General features: G+C 35.7%; 1 protein-coding gene across 1 annotated transcript in view; it reads right to left on the bottom strand.

Moving 5' to 3' along the window:
• Positions 1–21,075, bottom strand: part of LOC117334494 (BDNF/NT-3 growth factors receptor-like) — a 102,984-nt gene that overhangs the window by 37,905 nt on the left and 44,004 nt on the right. Inside the window, exon 2 of the mRNA XM_033894151.1 lies at positions 3,268–3,342. Coding sequence (XP_033750042.1) covers positions 3,268–3,342 — 75 coding nt within the window. The remainder of the gene's footprint in view (positions 1–3,267; positions 3,343–21,075) is intronic.

Genomic DNA, 21,075 nt, shown 5'->3' with positions numbered 1-21,075 from the left:
AATATGTATTCTATTATTTGACATTTCTGATATGATTTACTGGTAAGTGTACTTGTTATATCAGATATTACGATACCGTAAACGTACATATTTTGACGGTAATATTATTTTAGCGATTTTTTGCACTAATTGTAGTTTATCTATATTGTTATAAATGGCAACCTTTGTTGCTGCGGTAATTCATCATTTCGCTTATCTATTTCAATTTGATTTTGTGCTTAAATTTGAGCTCGCCAAAATAAGCACGTTCACAGTATATAAACGATCGCTTGAACTGACAACCTGAATATCGAGTTGGTGTAATTGTATACGGCAATAAACCGTAAATCAAAAAAAAATAACGGGTTTAACTATTTCTAATCAATCAAAGGTCCTTACTAGTTTCCTGGATCAGATGACTGAATACGAATAATAACTATTTCATTAAAGTAAGCTTAAGCTGTCTTCTTTGCCGGTGTACAGTAAAACGATATTTTACCACCGCCGACAACATATCAATTGATTGTTACAAAAGTGCACAATATGCAGTCAATGGTATGGAAATATAACACACATAGGATCCCATGGTATAGAAATGCATCTAGTTAACATCCATAGAGCCGGAAAATGATTGAGTATCTCAAGGATATTATTAGTTTTATAGCTTGTTAGTGACATGATACGGACAAAAAATTGGGTCTAAAAAATGTATCAGGTTCTTGTGCCGGGTAAAGCGAAACAATATCGGTATCCGGTATTTCACTATATGAAATAAAAATTTAACAAAGTATTTTTGATTTCGAACCGTCTGCCTTCCGCGCGTCAACATAAAAATGCCACAACATTTCCGCCAACCTCACCCCATCAAACGTTTCAAACATAGTTTCATGATTAAATATTCTTGCCGCTTTGTCATTGCATTTTACAATATTTTCCGAATTACTTTTAAGCGTTTCTCGGCCAATTCATCGTCTGTTGTGTCGCCGAAGCGTTTATGATGAGCAGCCATGATTATTATTGAATGGAGAGTTCTTTCAGGAACGATAAAGATTTCAAGTGACGTGATACAGATTTTTAATAACCCGATACGGGATCATCCAGGACATCATGTGATGTTGTTTCAACGAATTGGGGTGGTGAGATTTTTGGCATCAACGACATAAAATTTATTATTTCTTTCGAATTCACGTCGAGTTTAAAAGAGAACCTGACTGTTTTTGAGTTGGTTATCGCGTAACGTTTATATTTTTTAGCATTGTGTGAATATCTAAACAATATGTTCCTGTTTTCATGTTTCATTGTTATTTTGGAGGGGGGCAAACATCGTCTAGATATTTTGAAATTCAGTACGTCGGCCACTCATATATAAGATTTCAATGGATTCCAAGAAAAGCACTAGGATGGCGTTATGGATTGAATACATCCTTGGCACATATATTGGAGTGACGGACAGTAATAAAGTTGTTTCTAAAATTGAACACAATCAGCTACATCATTCACCCCGAGAGAAATTCGATGGTGGTTGTTTACAGTACAGAGTCTGATAAAGTACGTTCATTGACACTAGATGGTTCTATAGCTGGACGAACATTGGATGTTATTTAATCATCTCATTTCTAGACAGACAAATACATGTAGACGTAAATATATAACAGCTAGCCATCACGAAATCGTTCAGAAAGAATTTAGAAAATATTTATGTATTCTCTTGTATATTTGTGTGTGCTTTGGAAATAAATGCAAAAAGACAACGTTTGGTAACGGAATAACACCAATTAAAACGCGTTACATTTACAAGAATTTAATTTAAAAAAACCCATTGTGGATAGAAGTGCATTTATTGTAATCAAAGAAATCAAAAAAATGGTTGTGTAAAGTTTCACGTAATCTGTGATATATATAAAGTAATACATTGTAAACTGCATACCGACATAAGTCCTATTTGCAGTCTCGGACTTGACCAACATTTGAACATTAGAAAAAAACGTGAATATACATCTTTACTCTCATCCTCGATAGTCGCTCGCTGCATCCCTCTAAGTAGGATATTACAAGGGAGCGACATCAAAGTAAAAAACCAGCCAATATACAACTAACGGTATGACATTCGTTTGATGTAAATCAAAGGATTAATGTTGTCTTCTAGTTTTATCCTCAAGGTCGCGATGTCTGAGCCTTCGAATTTGCAATGACATATCCAAGGGATGCAGAAAGCGGAAGTGAATGCTAACCCTTGGGAATCGAGAATGACCATAACTGGACGTTAACATCAACTCAATTAAATTGTTTTGAATGTTTTACAACAAAAATTGCATTTATGGAAGGAGATGCGTAAATGTGTGGGTATATACGGACATTTGTATCTATGTTGTAATCTGTTCAAGGAATGCTGTTGTTAATATGTCTAACTATCCCCCCCCCCCCCCCCCCCCCCCCTTTTTTTTTTTACATTCACAACCAATATTTTACAGCGTCTATCGTCTGGAGGAAATTTAATTATTGGAATGTTTATACAACTGTACGGACACATACATCTAGAGAGTATACAATACCCTACAGACCATTGTAATAAGTGGGGGACTGAATAGAATTAGCTTATCTGCAGTAATATATATACACTGTAACACTGTAACGTAATTGTGGCAACGTCAGCTAATTCGTTTTGGCCAATCATGACACTTACTTCGACAGAAATCGATTGCATCTGTACAACTTAAGGACTTGGAAAATTGACTAAACTTACACAGCAATAAACGGCTGTGTGGTAGCCGTCGTAAATAAATTTACATGTATTAGTTTAGCGAGTTCCTTCTCCTTCAGAAAGGAACATGTTTTTAAAATGGTTTTGCATTTTTAGCATGCTACCGCACGATCATTATTATTCATCTTAAGACAGCTTCGCCATTTGCTTTTGGAAGCAGACACTAAAACCTATAGTGCATGACTATTTTTTAGATCAGGCCTTAATTAGTTGTATGCACATGTATTTATACGATTGGTGTCCTTTTGTGCATTTTGGTGACAAGAAATGTTTCGCTGTCGATACTGTTGCAAATGCAAGAATGCTTGATTTAAAAGCGGACTGCAGACGTGTTGATCAAAATAGTTATGGCAGCATTAAGTTTTTGTTCCGCCAGGCGTGGACACACAAACCACGCCCTTTGATATACGAACTATTTAAAATTCTAGAATGTCAAGTAAGAAAAAGTTGACAACTAAACGATTATTCTTTTCTTTTTGTCTGGAGGATTATTAATGGCATTTGGAAAAAAAGAGATGGTTACTTACAATTTCTGTAGGTTTGGGTAAAACTGCAAGGAGGCATTGGTCAATTCTGTGAGCTTTGCTTGGTCCTCAATTATCCTGAAAAGAATGAAACAATTGATACAATAAATCAGAATATATAACTATAATAAAAATTTAAAAACAAAAACAAAAACAAAAACAAACATGAAATCAACAAAATGCACCCAAAGACATCAACGGAGATTGTAATATAAGGGACCATTTGGTCAAAAAATAAATGATAAACATTAAGTAAATGACTGACGCAGGCAAAACATATGCCTCCATGTCCATATCTTTAGAATTATGGGTATGAAATTGATGATTAAAGTATCTTAACTTGTAATTGCAATCATTGGGTTATTAGATTATATTTTTTTATGAGTATAAATTTAAATCATATTCCTGCTCATTTCAATTAAAGTTATTCGTTGGTTTAGGTTGACGCACAATTCCCCTACTCCATAGTGGTTCCCGAACTCGACAGATGAGATTTTATGTTTCTTCCTTTTCCTTCGTTCTTGCTTCATTATTATTGTCTATTGTTTATTTCTATCCTCTGCCTATTCTAAAGAACACACGCACTCATGTTTTGAAGTAACAGGGAAATGAGATGTTAACTAACCAATCACAGATCACTTCCAAAGAATAGTCATAGTTAGTTACATAATGTTGACTTAACATCAATTTTGTATGATATCTTATGCATACACATTTTCAACTAGAGATTCAAAAGAATTAAGATGCTTATTAATTTGAATTTCAATCATATAAAGAATATTTCATTCCGCATATACCGAAAAGAGCCAGTTTCATAACGCCAAGTGTAAAGCTGGTTTGCTATTGCTATACGTACTATCTACACGATAAGTTCCCTTAAGGACGATGTTTATGAATGGACTTTAATTAAATGTGGAATTCATAAGAAATTAATAAACGTCTAACATTGTGAATTCAGCTTTTGGAACTTCTTCAGAAAACCTCCGTTGAGGAGACGATCAATAACATCGCAACTATTATTGATATGGCTAAAGTTAATGTATATATATATATAGTATATATAAATATATATATAGTATATACCATCGAATACTTAACTTTTCCGCCGTGGATCATGAAAATGTATATGTGAACTGTCTCTACATTGCATATAAACGAGAACCAATGCAATTAAACTCTAACCCAATGGGGTCCGAACATTACATTCATATATATGTTTTTCTGACAAATATTTATTTCTTTGACCTTGATGAATAAGTACGTGACTGTGCTCGAACACGCCATGTTTCTCGTTTTAACTGTACATGGATACCGCTTTTTTATACCCCAGACTGTCTCCGGGAGAGCACCACCGCTATTCGTTGCTCTAGCAGACAATCTATAACTCTTTCATATCCTAGTAATTTTGGCGTCTCTAGACTTGTTCAGTTAAATGATATTCACTTCCGCGCCAATTCTGTTTGTGACGCTTTTGTCTTCGTTATCGTGTAAAAAACATCACTCTAAGGGAAATATTTATTACTTCGATAATTGCGCTGGTGTTTTTAGTGATTTTGATCATGGACATTCTGGGAATGAACAGACTATTCGCTAATCGTAGTTATCATGTATTTTTAGGGTTGTGTAGTTGATAGTTTGCAGTGATTGTACAAGCAATTACTTCAATTTTCTGAAGTTATGGAAGTAACTTCAACTTCGCAACAAATTCAGAAATGTTATGTTATGAAAATGTTATATGTAACATTTTATTATTTATTTACAATATTTTTTATTTATTTATTTTATTTTATTTTTGTTTTTGTTTTATTTTTTGTCCTTTTTATTTTTTGAATGTTTTTTGTTTTTTTCATTTCAGGCAGGCTAATATGAACGTTATTTGGCTTGTGTTTGATTTACGAAAAATAAATCAAAATAAATTTCTATTCTCAAAATACAGATAGATTAACAGGAAGGAGAACGATTATTTTAAATAGCGACTGAAAAAAGATCATATCTTTATTTTTCATTCCTTAACTTATTTTGTCACTAGAGGGAAATACTGGTATGTGAATAAAAACATTTGCGAAGCAAGTTATATTAACTTATATTAATCATGTTTGTTAGCCCCATGGAATTTGGTTAGTTTTGTTTAGCGTCCTATTTACAACAAGGGTCATTTAAGGACGTGCCAGGTTTTGGAGGTGGAGGAAAACCGGAGTACCCGGAGAAAAACCACCGGCCTACGGTCAGAACATGGCAACTGCCCCACGTAGGTTTCAAACTCGCAACCCAGAGGTGGAGGGCTAGTGATAAAGTGTCGGAACACCCCATGGAAGCGCGTGAGGGTTTTTAGTGTGGAAGGAAACCGGAATACCCTGAGAAACCTCACGTGGTCGGACAGATGACCACTAACATTTTCACGTCCAGTCGGAGAATCGAGCCCAGACCGCCCTGAGGAAAAGCAAATGTGTTACCACTCTCCCTTCAAACTGGAAGCTCGCAGTTAACACACAGAAAACCAAAGATATTGATAAAATGGAAAAGCAGTAAAGGCAGTCGTCTTCTCTATTTGGAAGAGCTGAACTTGAAAAAGAAGATATACTAATGCACTTTGGACTAATAAGAAAATAACGGCAAATACAACAGGCACCACAACCATTTAAGTTATTTGCAGCACGTAGCAACAAAATTAGTTTTATAATATATGGTGCAGATATATAATAATTCAATTAATTATAGTCAATTGAAATGATTCACTTACAGTTTTGTTAGAAGCTGTAAAATCATTTTTCAAAAGAAACAAATAACACTCGCTAATATTCACGTTTTTTAACTAAAAAACACTCTTAATTGAGTGAGATATCCAACAACCGTCCGTTATGTAACATCTATGTACATGATTATACATTTGATTGTGAACAGTTTGTATAAATGTAATGCTGATTATGACTTTGTACAAACGAATGCGTAGGTGATACTCGTGTTTTATTTTTGTCAATTCTAATCCTAACCAGAAGTTTTCCTCCTCTGCATATGTATCAATACTATGACACTCTCTATCTCTGTGTGAACTGTGGCTTAACACATGGTGACGTCATGACAACGCATGATAAACATGCACGAGGAGTTTCTCTTTAAGAAAATAATATGATTACCTCATCCTTTTTCGATGCATCATTGCGGCAAAAACAGACCTTAGAGCCAGACGCAGTTTTCTGCATTGTGAATCAATTAAAACTGATTGCCAATGTGCAATGTTCCGACTTTAACATAGTCTGTTTCCGCTCATTGTCAATGTTGCAGGTCTACCAACTACATCCACATAGTTAAATCACCTGACAGGTTCTCCAACAAAGCTACTGGAGATAGGATGATCAATGTTTACTTGATTAGGCCTTATACTTTTTAATAATTGCCGTGACAGTCCTTTTACTCAGTATAGATCCCCGGAAGAGAGCTCTGACTGGTTACTAAAAGCCCTTCCCATTCGCGTCACTGTTTGTATGGCATTAGCTTGAAGACGTTATTTTCTTCATGTTAAACAGACAACCGGAAAACATCGTTTGAATCCTTTTCGTGTAAAGAAAATTACAACGCTGAGAACTGTGAATCTTTTAAGAGCAAGGCATATCACAATATTGACAACTGTACTTTTAAGAACACAAAATTTCACAACGCTAAAACTATATATGAACATCTTTTTACACAACGGAATGTCACCATATCGAGAATTTTATATCTTCTTGAGCAAGAAATATTACAACATTGACAACTATTAAAAGCAAGCCATCACAATATTGGCAATTGTGATTCATTTTAGAGCAACGAAAATCAAAAGATTAGCAAATGTAAATCTTTTTAGAGCAACGAATATCGCAACATTGACAACTGTACTTCTTTTAGAGCAAGACATATCACAACACTGACAACTTCCATCTTTTTATATCAAGGAATAACACAATATTGGCAACTGTAAATCCTTTTAGAACTAGGGATATTACAACAGTGAAAACGATACATCTTTTTAGAACCAGGGATATCACAACAGTGAAAACTATACATCTTTTTAGAACCAGGGATATCACAACAGTGAAAACGATACATCTTTTTAGAACCAGGGATATCACAACAGTGAAAACTATACATCTTTTTAGAACCAGGGATATCACAACAGTGAAAACGATACATCTTTTTAGAACCAGGGATATCACAACAGTGAAAACTATACATCTATTTAGAACCAGGGATATCACAACAATGAAAAATATACATCTTTGTAAAAACGGGATATCACAACAGTTTGAGAACAAGGACTTTCAGAACATTGAATAATGTTCAGTTTTTAGAGCAAGGAATATCAGAATACTGACATCTGTACATCTTTTTTAGAACAAGGGATATCACAACAGTGAAAACTATAATATTTTTAAGGCAATGAGTATCATATAATTGAAAAATGTACATCTTTTTAGAGCAAGGAGTATCTCAACATTTACAATGTTGATTAAGGTTTGCATTCTCTTTTGAATTTCTATACTTCGATAGTTTGATATTGTTACTGTCGTAGTACAATAAGGTAAGTTAGGACGGTTTAACGTATAGTCGAGCTACTGGTGGATGTCCTCAAAGTGCTACCCACTGAAATGCCACACCTCACCTGGTGACGTACTACTGACAATGCAACGGGTAAACTTATCCTTAGATCCAATTTTGAAACCGCATATAAAGCGGAGAGCTACAATTATCAGAACATATAACCTCTCTGACATGAACGAATACTCATCTAAAGGCTAGAAGCTGGATAGCGTCTTAGGAGATATTGGACAGGAACTGTTTTTTTTTAAATGAAGCAAGTATATGTTAGATTTAGCCGGCTCTTGCATCCCTTGGTGTTAACAGGTGCAATTCATTTTTGCTTCGTACACACGACATACATACTTGTTATTTATTTGATGCTAACCTCTTTGCCTTTGTGAAAACTATAAATGACTTATATTGATTAAGTAACACTTCCCTTAGGCGGTGGTGTCGTTTTTGTCTTTTATAAAGTCTTTGATGTGCCGACAACATGCAATTTGATAATTAATGGATTTTGAAAGTTCACGAAGAAACTATACCATAATCTTCAATTCCAAATGATTTCTTCTTTAGGAGTAAACGAGGAAAACAACCTTCTATACCAATTCCTAAATGCCTCTGTTCATCGTATATTGTAAGCTTCGACAGAGCATGCGCAGAAAGAAATTCCCGTTTCACAACCGTTTTTGAAGTTATGGACAACCATTTCTCATATCAAAAGACAATCATATCAGCTAAAATTACTACATTATATTCTTTTTAAAAATGCTCTCTTTTTTTCTAAATCATCGAATTATTTTATTTCCGGTAGATTTTTTGTTGAATTGTCATATCATATTAATGGAGATTTAGTAATGAGGTGGCTTATTGGAAAACAAATTTATAGTTGATGATTATTCATGCTCATCAAAGCAAGTTGGTATATAATTTGCTATCTCGTTAAATTATCCTTAAAATATATCGGGATCTTATGCCGTTTGTTAAATTAATAAACGTTTTAACGGAACTAGCATAGAAGTTGTAGTTTCCAGGTCTTGTTCAATATGCTGACGTTAAAACACTGAAAAAGGCCATCTGTAGGAAAAGTCGAGATCAATATTGGCAGTATTTAGTTTTTTAGTTTTGACTCAAATGCGACGATATAAATCATTCGATAATATATAAAGAATAAAGAAAAAACAAAAAGAAAACACACACACACACATATAACATTGTCACTGTACACTGGGGAAATATCTACATGTATAAATAACTCGTTTCTTATTTCTTTGAGGTTTAGCAGCCGATCGATAGCTGAGATCGGTTATAGACAAAAGCAGTGTTTTTTGTAAGAACACGGCTGTGGCCTAAAAATGCTTAAATTCTATATAGGAGGCCGTGTGTCTATATACCTGTTTGTGATAGCGTTATATCTATATCAGTGTTTCACAAATGGATTACAATTGGTGTCGCAGACATTTCTTGATTCAATCCTTCATTATACTTTGCTTTGCTCTAGATACTCTCGTTACCTAATGCCTCCATATATCACTAACTGGTAATTGACATAGTATATTGTATCTATATTCCTATACAGGCGCCATATCCCATATGAGCAATAACAGTAAGCCTACGTGTTCTGAAAACAAATATTGTTTCTCATCAACGCATTAATAAACGCCAAAGCATTGCACCAAGTACTCGAGTGTCAGCTTCGGGCAATATTGACATCCGGAAAATAATTATTGAGATTGGGAATAGGATGTTTTCACATTTTTATTTATTTTTTTACTTTTCTATTCAGCTCATTTGGCAGCTGGCAACACCAGAGGTCAAAATAAACGATACATTATTTATAATACAGCACTGTCATGACTGTAATTGCACAACAATTGATGAGACGGAATTAAACACTTTTCATCTAGTGTTATTGAATAATTGTTTTTTTTTGTCAATTGTTTTAGATGAAAGTGACTTGATCCTATACAAAGCCTGCCTACAGGTTGTCTACATTTGTGTTTCCCATATATGTTTATAAGTCCACGGGTTGTTTGTCTGACGAAAGCCAACAAGGACAGCGACACTTATGTTTCTTTGTGATTTAATGTCATTTTGATAACTAGGGTCATATGCGGACTGATTTCTCGAGGGGGGCCCCAACAGCAAGAAGGCAAAACACAGAGGAAAAATTGAAACTGGTTTTCCTAATTATTAGCACAATTAGGAAAGTTTCAGTTGCCTCCTAGGTGTCAACACATCAGGCACTGCGCATCACTGACGAGTCCTACAAGGACAAAGCAGCGTAATGATGCTTCTTAATTCATTTGAGGACTCTAGCATTGAATTTGTTTTGAAATGTGCCATTGTCTTGATGTGTTTTCTACGTTCTTTTGTTTCACAGTTCGTCCCTTTGAGTGTTAAGCTACTCTCATTTTAACGATTACAGAATGTTGTGTTCTGTGCACAGAAGCCGTAGTCTTCTACGAAGTGGCGAACGCTAAACAAATAGTCAAAAGTGGGGACGCTATGACAGAAATATTAGGGAATCAGGGTGACAAGAGATCAGGATTCCAAAATGAGTTGTCTCTTCTTAATGAATCATTTCGGTACAACAGGTAAAATTATTCGTTCACGCTACAGTAACAAAGATACAGAATAAGCATTTAAGAGAAAGAAATCACAGCAAATATATTAGGTCTTGTAATATGGTATGTTTAACGTTTACCGAAGCAGAGGGCAGAAGAAAACCACCGAATCCGTGGGACTTTGGTTTGGGTTTGGTGCTCGTCTTAATAACACCACTGTATGAGTTAAGGCCCAGGAATAATGTGGCATCTGACCTACTCTTATAAAGTACAATACGAGAAGAGATAGCTGTTGTTCTGAACAGAAATGCAACGTGTGGGCATTGGTTTGGTTAAGGACATTTAACGTCCTATTAACGCGGACTGGATGCTGAACGTATAGTGCTGCCTCACTGAAAAGACAACTGTTTCTTGTACTTGATGGTGCACAATTTAACCAAGACATCTTCGGAAACAATCATTGCATCATTCAGAAGACATATTCACTCGGACATTACCGAAGCATCAATTAGGAGCCTATCAACCCATATAATATCACAACATCATTCAGTAGCCCATATTAACCCGGATAATATCGAGGCATCATTCAGGAGCCGTATAAACCCAAATGATATATAAACATCATTCCGGATGCCATATAAACACGGACAATATAAAGGCATCATTCGTGAGACCATATACACCTTGAGACTATCGAAGCATCATTCAGGAGCCATATTTACAATTATATCTTTACTGGGATTTTAGCCGTTGGCGGGAAGCAACCTTCTTCCTCTCCAAAACCCGAACAGTAATAGAAACAATGTAATAAGTTGTGTCTTTACATTAACTGATTCTGATAAATTGGTTATACTCTTGCAGTATTATTACTTTTTTTTTTTTTTATTCTTAAAGTTGTTACTATTTGTTGACAACTTCTTTAACATGAGAAGTAATGAACTTTTACTTCCGTTAATAGCCTCTATAAAACGGTTAAAGTACAGCCACCTCACGAACATCTGTAAAGACTTCGTAGTTGAGTTGTTTACCAATGATAACGACAAATCGACCGGTCTGTCAAGTGGCTTCGTTATTCCTATTTCCGTTTTTACGTCAGGTATTTTGTATCGTAAATCAGTCTATAACACGTTTCAACATCACTTTTAAAAACACGCGACTCGTTTTTCTAACAAAACATAATTGATTTTTCGCGCGCCAAACATCTTAATCATTTTGAAAAAAAGAAAAGAAAAATGCTGATCTTACGAACAAAATCATCAAGTTTCATATTTTCATCAGCTGTGATTTAGCAGCCGTTTCTTTAATTATTTCGGATTTTTTCTCACTATGATTTTATTTATTCTGGGTTTAACGCACTTGCCAGCCAGTCGAGTCATAAAAGGCCGAATACCCCGAAGAAAAGTTTAAGAAAATGGTCAGATGCTAGAGGCTTGCGATGTCCAAGAGAGACATTCCAGTGAGGCAACACTGAGAGCACCGTATCCCTACTATAATGACCTGATAATGTTAAAGTCGGTCGTCGCCCACGTTATACACTATCGGTTTACCTCCGATTGTCCTTTCCTACTTTCACCGACTTTTTCATTAGACAGTCTAGTGTCCAGCATTCTATGAATTCTATTCCCGGATATCCGGAAGACGAATCCGGTCAAGTTCAAGTTCTCGAAGTGAGATGTGTATTGAAAACGGAAACATCAAACACCACATAACAGACACACAAACAAAATGGATTTTTTTAATTTGATCATGAAATCGAGTCTTGTGTTGTCAAGACCTTAATTATCGAACCATCTTGAAGGTTTGTTTGTTTTCAATACGAGGCTGAGTACATGGGCTGACGAGAACAACATATTATCAGATGCCCAATTTGGTTTCCGTTCAGGTATGGGAACAGTCGACGCAATATTTGCGTTGCACTCTATTATTAACAAATTTATTAGTAATGAAAAAACGACATATTGTTTTAACGTCCTATTAACAGCCAGGGTCATTTAAGGACGTGCCAGGATTTGGAGGTGGAGGAAAGCCGGAGTACCCGGAGAAAAACCACCGACCTACGGTCAGTACCTGGCAACTGCCCCACATAGGTTTCGAACTCGCAACCCAGAAGTGGAGGGCTAGTGATAAAGTGTCGGGACTGCAGGACCAGATTACAAATATTTTTCCGGTAACATGACACCAATATTCGTGGACGTCTAATCTGAGGACTTAGCCTAATCGACATTTACATTCCATTTGATGGTTATTGGATGGTGTTCAATTTTATATTTGTCTTGCTTCAGTGACGGGACCGCCACTGTATTTATGTGAAAATTACACGTATGTGAATTATGTGATACGGAGTTGATGAGCTTTTTATACCTCAAACTATAGTGAGTTACCAGTATTGCTTAATTATAGATTAAACACGAAACTTAATACAATAACAATAAAACGGATATGATATATAGAAGTAACGTATTTGATAATTAAAAAGGGAACATCATGTAGAGGCCTTTCCAGATTGTGGAATGCGCAGTTTCGTTTCTGTAGGCCTATTGAGATCTTCTGAAATTAAGCGTTTCGAGTTATATGCATATAAACGCCCAATGCGTAACAGGGAAAAAAAAACGTTTTTATGTAATTTTCATGTAATACAGTTGTCGTTCATATGTCTATGACCCGAAATGGAATATAGCTCAATGCTTAAAATATCAATACAGAATGATTTTTACAAAATGGTAACAGGCCGTCGGCACAATAGAATTCAAGCATGTTATCTTCTTCGGCGTGTTCGACTTAAAGGTAACTTTACTGAAATGTTATATAAGCCAAAATCATGTCACAACTGCATTTTTATGGCATATATGATTGTTCAATATACTGACACCTCAAGTGCCATAAGCGTTTCTTGCCCAGTGCTGAACTTCGGAGAGGGAATATCAAGTAACATTTGTGATAACCTTTCTATGCCAAGACCATCTTTCTCAAGGGAGCAGGACGTGAGTAGGAATTATAACCAAATCCCTCATTGCAAGGTTTGTCCTGAAGTAGAGAGTAGATTTGGGATATTTGTCGCCTTTATTTTTCCTTAATGACATATTCTTCATTAGAACGTTTGCGCTTACTTCATTGGTACTCAATATCTTTCAAGCGGAAGACTTCAGTAAAACACTAAAATTACCTACATAATAACGAAATTGAAATTCCAACTCAGAGTCGATATAACGAGGACAAAATCAACGGAAAAATCCGACATTGTAACGAAATCGTAAATTTAACTAAAAATCGATAAAACTATTACAAATTATGACGAAAAACATAGATTTTCATAAAAAAAAACCTGTTACAGTAGAGTAAGTATCTAATGTCTCACCGGCAACATCTACGAAACAATTCTAGGTCAAATAAAGGTTACGTCACTTTCTCAAAATGACTACTAGGGTGGTGACAACGGAACCACTAGGCATATCTGGGTATTTGCTGAAGCAATACATATCTTCCATCCCCTCGCCCCCTTAAAAAAAGATAACAATGAAATTGACCTTAATCCAAAAAATCGTATGAAGTTAAATGAAAATCTCTTGAGGAATGAAGCCGCTTGACAAACTTTGGCTTTACCCACGTGAATACTAAGTTCGTTCGTGCATACATACATCCCCCCAGTATAACCGGTAGGGGACTAACAAGCATTGAACTTCATATCGCATAACGAAATAGAACTTTCACGTGGTCTTCATCAAACTGCATCTCTCGAAGCCTTGCGTTGTTAATTTCTCCGCCAGAAGTCTACTCCTGTCACGTACATCGTGATAATGGGAGGACCAGGTAAAGCAGAAGTAATCCGCAGGGTTTAATTGGTGATCGCACGATTAAGATGAATTTGTCTTCCCAAGGTCTTGCCTGGCATGAACAAAAATCTGGATTTATTTATTTCTGGTATAATATATTTCAGCACACCTTTGCCAATTATACTTTAACGCCAAGGCGATGTCGACGACAGATTTAATTTCCCTCAAGATTTAATTTTTCCATCGTTGGGCATATCATGTTTATTTTAAAGATAAAACTGTTTATTGCTGTTTGGTCTAAATTGGTAATTTATGGTAAAGTGTATAAATAGATTAGCTTCGCGAAAGTTATATTTTTTCGCAGCAAGCATCAAGGTTGTGTTGAAATTAAAACTGATTTCCTCGCAAATGAGTACAGACATTATGCGTTCCAGAAATATATACTGAAAGAACATTAACTTCAACTACATATTCGACACTGCTTATGGCGGTTTATATAAGCTAACATACTAAATCTAACACCTACACTATCATTTGGATAGTGTAATAAAAAGTCACAATAATAGCAATTCAACAAAAAAAACCCACTATAACAGTAGACAGATTGAAATTACCACGCTACTTAATTCCACCATGTAAATGACACAGCTAGAATAAATGTCCCCACCTAGTATGCACTGTATATATTACAAAGTCTTAATCAACTTACCTACATTAAATCTGCATTGTTAATCTAACACAGTTTGATTGAACCTTTCTACCCCAAACTTCAATGTATATATGACACAGTTCGATTTCACTTTCTTTCCCCAACCTGCACTGCATGTATTACACAGTTTGAAATCAATTTGAGCCAAATTACGCTCAAAGACATGTAGGTGAACAACCATGAATGTCTCATCCATTGCCTTCCACTATCATTCCTCCTGATTTTCAACCAATCAAAAAATACTTTTTTCTATCTTCGCTATATTCCCGCATAGTGCCACAAATATGAAATGACATTGTTCGCTCACATTGTGACTGTCACACGACTATAAAAGTCGAACCAACACGTTTATGTTCCCGCATTGGCATTAACACTGTATTATCCGCAATAATAAACCAACTGCGTCTTCGCGCTCACACGCTGTGTAGTGTGTTAGGAGAACGCATGGCGACAATTTTTCTTCATAAAACAAGTTTAAATGGTATAATTCATACATATCAGAAACCCTTGATGTCACAGGAACCGTAATGGCTGCCTGGGAACGCCAATATTGAGTTATTAGTTTGTGGAAGTAAATTCTGATGTGAGAAAGTAGACTTCATCGCCAATTCCAGTATCACTGGGACAAACTCATGGCGCTTTAATCAAATAATTTTTCATCTTTAAAAGTATATATTTCTTCGTTAAACATGCATATCTTTCAAATTTTAGCATCTTTGATCAACTGATATACATTTCAAAATCAGTCATAGAAATATAAGGAACCGTAAAAAATCTTGTGGGCCGCCTGATATAATTTGATAATGTGAAATGGAGGTCATAAGAATTAGTTTCGAAACACACATAAGCCTCGCAACATTACAAGTCTTATTGAAACGGTTCCACGGATGGCCGGGAAACTAACAGTATTTAATATTGCCTCCAGCAGGAAAATGTTTCAGCTAGGCCAACTGGATGAAGGTTATTTCACGTTTGTGATATAATTTATATTGTGATAAGAAAATGTCAAACGCGGAAACTGCAAAAAATGTGCGTAAATTGAAAAATGATTCCAAGATTTCCTAAAGCAGAAATTAATAAAGAAACTGATTTCCGTGTAAAATCTCTGTCCTATTAATAATTTCAGTCCTAATGAATGGTAGTTTTATTTTAAACACATGTAATGAACCGAGATTCCATCTGGGCCAAGATATTGGAATGCTGCAATACTTCAGTCTAAGGTATATGGATATTTCCTATCAGAAAAAAAATATTTTCGAGATAGTATGGATTTGGATACAAACCAGTATTAGTGCCCAATATGAAGTGTGCTTTGTTGAATTAAAACAAACCTCAACACTCTTTCTTCTGAATGTTTTAATAAAGTCATTGTTCTCTTTCTATACAACTCTTTTATTCCTTTAGTACCAGTTGCAAGAAACTATTTGTAATCACCGAACTACCGTGAATTCAGTTCCTACACGTCACACTATGATAATATATGAACTATATTTGAATGGTTATAACCATGTCAAAAGCAAATACGTGTAGCTCAATTTGAGTATTTAGGTTATTGTTCTTATTAGTCCAAAATACGCAGTACCTCTAAATTAATTTTCTTGGTATTATCAAAGCTGTCAGAACTGTCAAACCCATTTCAGAGGCATTTTCCAAACCTGCCTTTTTATTGTTTTCCACAAGTTTAAGAGAGTACTTTTGCGAGCAAATGCCTATCATGCTAATGTTGACACGAAATGATAATTCTGTTGGGTTATCCTAGTACGTGAAACGTTTTACTGAAGCCGTTAATGTTATTAATCTACAGAATTATTGCAAACTTTTGACAAATAGCGGTACTGAAGTACATAACTGCAGGGAAAGGCGATTCCTAGCTTGGATTTGAGAAAAATATAAGTTGGGAATTATCTTATTCCAATTAACTTAATCTAAATTTAATCAGAAACATGGTTACATAAATCAAAGGCCGGAAGCTTCGGTTGAAATATCGTTGTGTTATTAAACCAATGAAAATTGTCCAGTAGTTGCAATGCGTGACCGCAGATTATCATTGATGCTGAAAAGAAAATTAAGCGTTGGTATTCGTAGTCAGACGCATTTGTATTCAGAACGCGTCCATATTTTCCAATATTTTAATTAAAATAACCGTCGGCCTTTAGGGATGATTATATTTCAGTTCGGTTGCGTACGTATAAAATGCAAATGACAATGGTTAACAACATGCAGCTGCTTAATATCTATTAAATACGTGCTGTCAAAATTTTAAATTGAATTAAATGGACGTTTCTCCGAGGAGATCTATTGACATATCAAATGCATTTGTTTCATGCATAATTTGTCAACAGGCTTCTGGGAAAAAGTTCTTAAGGTTGGTCCCAATACCGAGGCGACATTCTATTTAATGTTGACACTGATATTGATGACATGAAAAATATATATTTACATGAGTAACCCAAAATAATCAGATATAGCCCATTTAAATAATAAAATAGGAATAACCTAGTTGAATATATCCTAAAACCGCCCTGAAGCAGCAAAACTGTTAAGTGGCTATCGATATCAAAAAGATGCTTTATTATAACCATTTGAATGCTTGGCGCGTCAGATATTAAACGTCAGCGTTTGATTGCATGCTATGATTTCCTAGCTATTTTCCTGGGAATTAGTTGAAAATACTTTATTTACATTTACATAGAGAATCGGATAACAATAAATATTACTCACAACAAATTAATTCAGCATGAAATGCTAGCCGGGATGTGTACGTTTAGAGAATAGGCATGGTGTGCCTAGGTTGACATCGTAATAGATGATTGTCTGCGGGGCCGGATCCTTAATGCTTTCTCCAATTGTTTACGTTTACGTAACACTGAGCAGCCTAGCATTAGTGTACTCTGGTTTCTGTTATTTACCTAGGAATCATCTAGGTGACTTACCTCCGACTGCTGCCATGGCATAACTTCTCTCCATATCCCCCCCCCCCCCCCGCCTGTTTTTTGCTGTCTTTTATTTTGCTCTCCTCCTAGACATCCAACTCAACAACAAAGGCGTTCGCATTGTACCTCATACTATTTTAAAATAGGTCATTTTTCTTCGTCATATCTTCATCGGCACTGCCGTTCAGACATTGGAATATATTTGCAGCTCAATATGTCAGGAAGGGAAGCCAAAATATCTTTGATTTTAGCTCAGTAAACCTGCTTCTGGTATGTTCTAAAGGAATTGTCATTATGAAGGTTATTTTCAGGATACATTCATGGATTGTATGAAATGCTAGAGAAGAGACAAAAAAAAGGGGGGGGGGGGGGGAGGAGAGAGAAAGAAAGAAAGAAAGAAAGGGAAATAGCATCATTTATTTAAAAATAGAAATGACCGGCAAAAAAATAATAAATAAAAAAAGAGGGGGGGGGGGGGGGGGGGGGGGGGGGGGGGGGGGGGGGGGGGGGGGGGGGGGGGGGGGGGGGTCATTGAGTTAAATGTATTTTTTAATAAAAATAATAATAACAAAACAAATAGATAACTCAACATATGAGATTTTTGTGTTAAATGCTATCCGCCACCAAAAATCAAGGAAATTGAAATGTCGCCGTCCGTGAAAAGGATATAGACTTTGCACTTTGAAGTCTCTACTTTACACTCAACTTGAATTGTTGATTGTTACCTTTCGACGATGCTATTACTTGAATGTGGCGAACAAGGATGTGATGGACCATTGTCAGCGTGAGAGGGGTTGTGATGTCATGATACCAGGAGCAGATATGACGTCATAATGTTTCCTTCCCTAAAGAGTCCTTGAGGGCCCCTTCACCCGCTGACAATATCCTTATATTTGTTAGAACCCAAGAATATCCAGATACATCACAGAAGTAAATAACGCCAATCAGGTACTTTTAATCAAATTTACGACTAAGAATCCAGCCAAACATTTTTTTGTACTTTCTCATTACTAAAAACGTCCCCATGTCTTTGATCTCAGAAAATCATGATGCTTCCACTTGCGTGAATCGATTTATATGTTCGCAATCTAAATCAAGTCCCGTTATGTTCCCGCTATTAATCTCACAGGGCTAAAGACATACGGTACGACAAAATACAGGGATGCGTGTAAGGCAGCGCGATGTCGACAAAAGCTAAAAACCTGTTCATTCAATTATTTCTCTTACAGACAACTAGGTAAAATGCATTGAACAGAATATAGTGATGGATAATGTCACTTTACGAACGTCACATTTATATTAGAGCGATCTGAAGATTCTCTAGACAATTTGCAATGTTCGAATAATTTCCTGTCAGCAGGGAAAATATAATTGTGGTCATTTACCATCTTCCATTAATCATTTTCCTATGCGGTTGATCGAAGTGGATTTTTGTCTTTTCCAATGATGGAAACGTACGTTAAATTAGCTTTCGGATCACAGTTGATATGAAATGCCGTATCCGAAGTTAGTATTTAATGTTTAATAGAAAGGATATCTTCAACCAGCATTTTTGGCATCGGTGATTTTTTTTATAAATATGATGTGCATAAGCATTAATCACTTGTAAGGATTATATCATATTTGTTATCTACGATATTATTCTACTAGACAATAAAGGGATACAAAACAAGAGCGTTATTACCATATAATGCTCGTGTAGGGGTTTTTCATATTGACCATAGTATTGCAATCTCTACTCATGTTTACATCATCGGTTGGGGTAGCGTGTCAAATGTTTGATTTGTCCACATAAAAACGTATATGACATATAACTATACCAATCGTCGACGACAAAGTATATAATATCTATATGAATCGCCATTTTGTTTTCATTCTGTTGCGTTGTTCATTTTGTAGTATACTGATGAAATATATTCCACTTGTAGATTAATTTGTTAGTCTTTTATTTATATATTGCAAAATTGTCCTGCATCGAGGGTGTAAGACACAAACCTGCTGCCCTCATTGCATGCTTGATAAGATGCATCTTTATTTGTGATCTCATCCATTCCTCTCTTTGTAAACAACATTGTTCTTCTCTGTTGACAATGCCTTTTGAACTTCAGTTCAGCGTTCGCCCCAATCAGGAGGGTAATGGTTTTATACCCTCGCAAAGACATGCCGGTCTATATTTTGGTAACTTATGATGTGCGTTTTAACTTAAATTTTGCGGTAACGACCGGTAAGCTTGATGTCAGTACAAATATTACCGGTGCGACATTACAATGGGAAGCTATTGTGTTTGGTCCGTTCCTTCTTGGACACAGTCACTATATGTAGTACTTATAGTATATAAATCAATCTAAGCCAAGCCTAGACATAACCAGACCTATACCAATCTAAACCAAACCGAAATCAATCGAAACCAAACCAAAACAAACCAGGCTGAACCAAACCAAATCAAACCAAACCAAACCAAACCAAACTAAACACTTCAAAAACAAACCAAACCAAAACCACATCAAACCAAACAATACCAAAACAAGCCAGGCTAAACTAAACCAAACCAAACCAAAGCTAAATCAAACCAAACATAGACTAAACCAAACCAAACCAAGCCAAGCCATACTAAACTAAACCAAACCAAACCAAAGCTAAATCAAACCAAACATAGACTAAACCAAACCAAACCAAGCCAAGCCATACTAAACTAAACCAAACCAAACCAAAGCTGAATCAAACCAAACCTAAAACCAAACCAAACCAAACCAAACCAAACCTAAATCAAACATAAACCAAACCAAACCAAAGCTAAACCACCCCAAACCTAAACCAAACCAAAGCTAAACCAAACCTAAACCAAACCAAACCAAAGCTTAACCAAACCAAACCTAAACCAAACCAAACCAAGCTAAACCAGGTCATGTCAAACCAAAATCAGTAAAGAAAGGAAACCAGTCAAGTTACATTAATGTAGAAAACGAAGAAACTGATTAAAACCATACACGCACAAAACCTGTCCAAAAGATTTCGTTCGGGGCGCATGTTCGATTGCATCAAGATATTTTATACTTAATTATAAATATGCATGCATGTTTGTCACTTAGATGGCTTACATTAAACAACAGCCTCTGTTATAATGTCTCGGATGATTCACCATGACTGCAGCATAGCAGTTAATAAAACAAACGATTTCATCGCATACTATCAACATCTAAATCAATTTTAAATAACGCCGATTTCTTCACTGGAACGCTATGCTGTTCACGCTATAAAATTAAACTCCGTATTATGCG

The sequence above is a fragment of the Pecten maximus genome, chromosome 9, assembly GCF_902652985.1.
Source record: "Pecten maximus chromosome 9, xPecMax1.1, whole genome shotgun sequence".
In the NCBI taxonomy this organism is placed as follows: Eukaryota; Metazoa; Mollusca; class Bivalvia; order Pectinida; family Pectinidae; genus Pecten; species Pecten maximus.
Note: the sequence above shows the minus strand (reverse complement) of the source record. Positions and strands in the feature narration are given on the sequence as shown.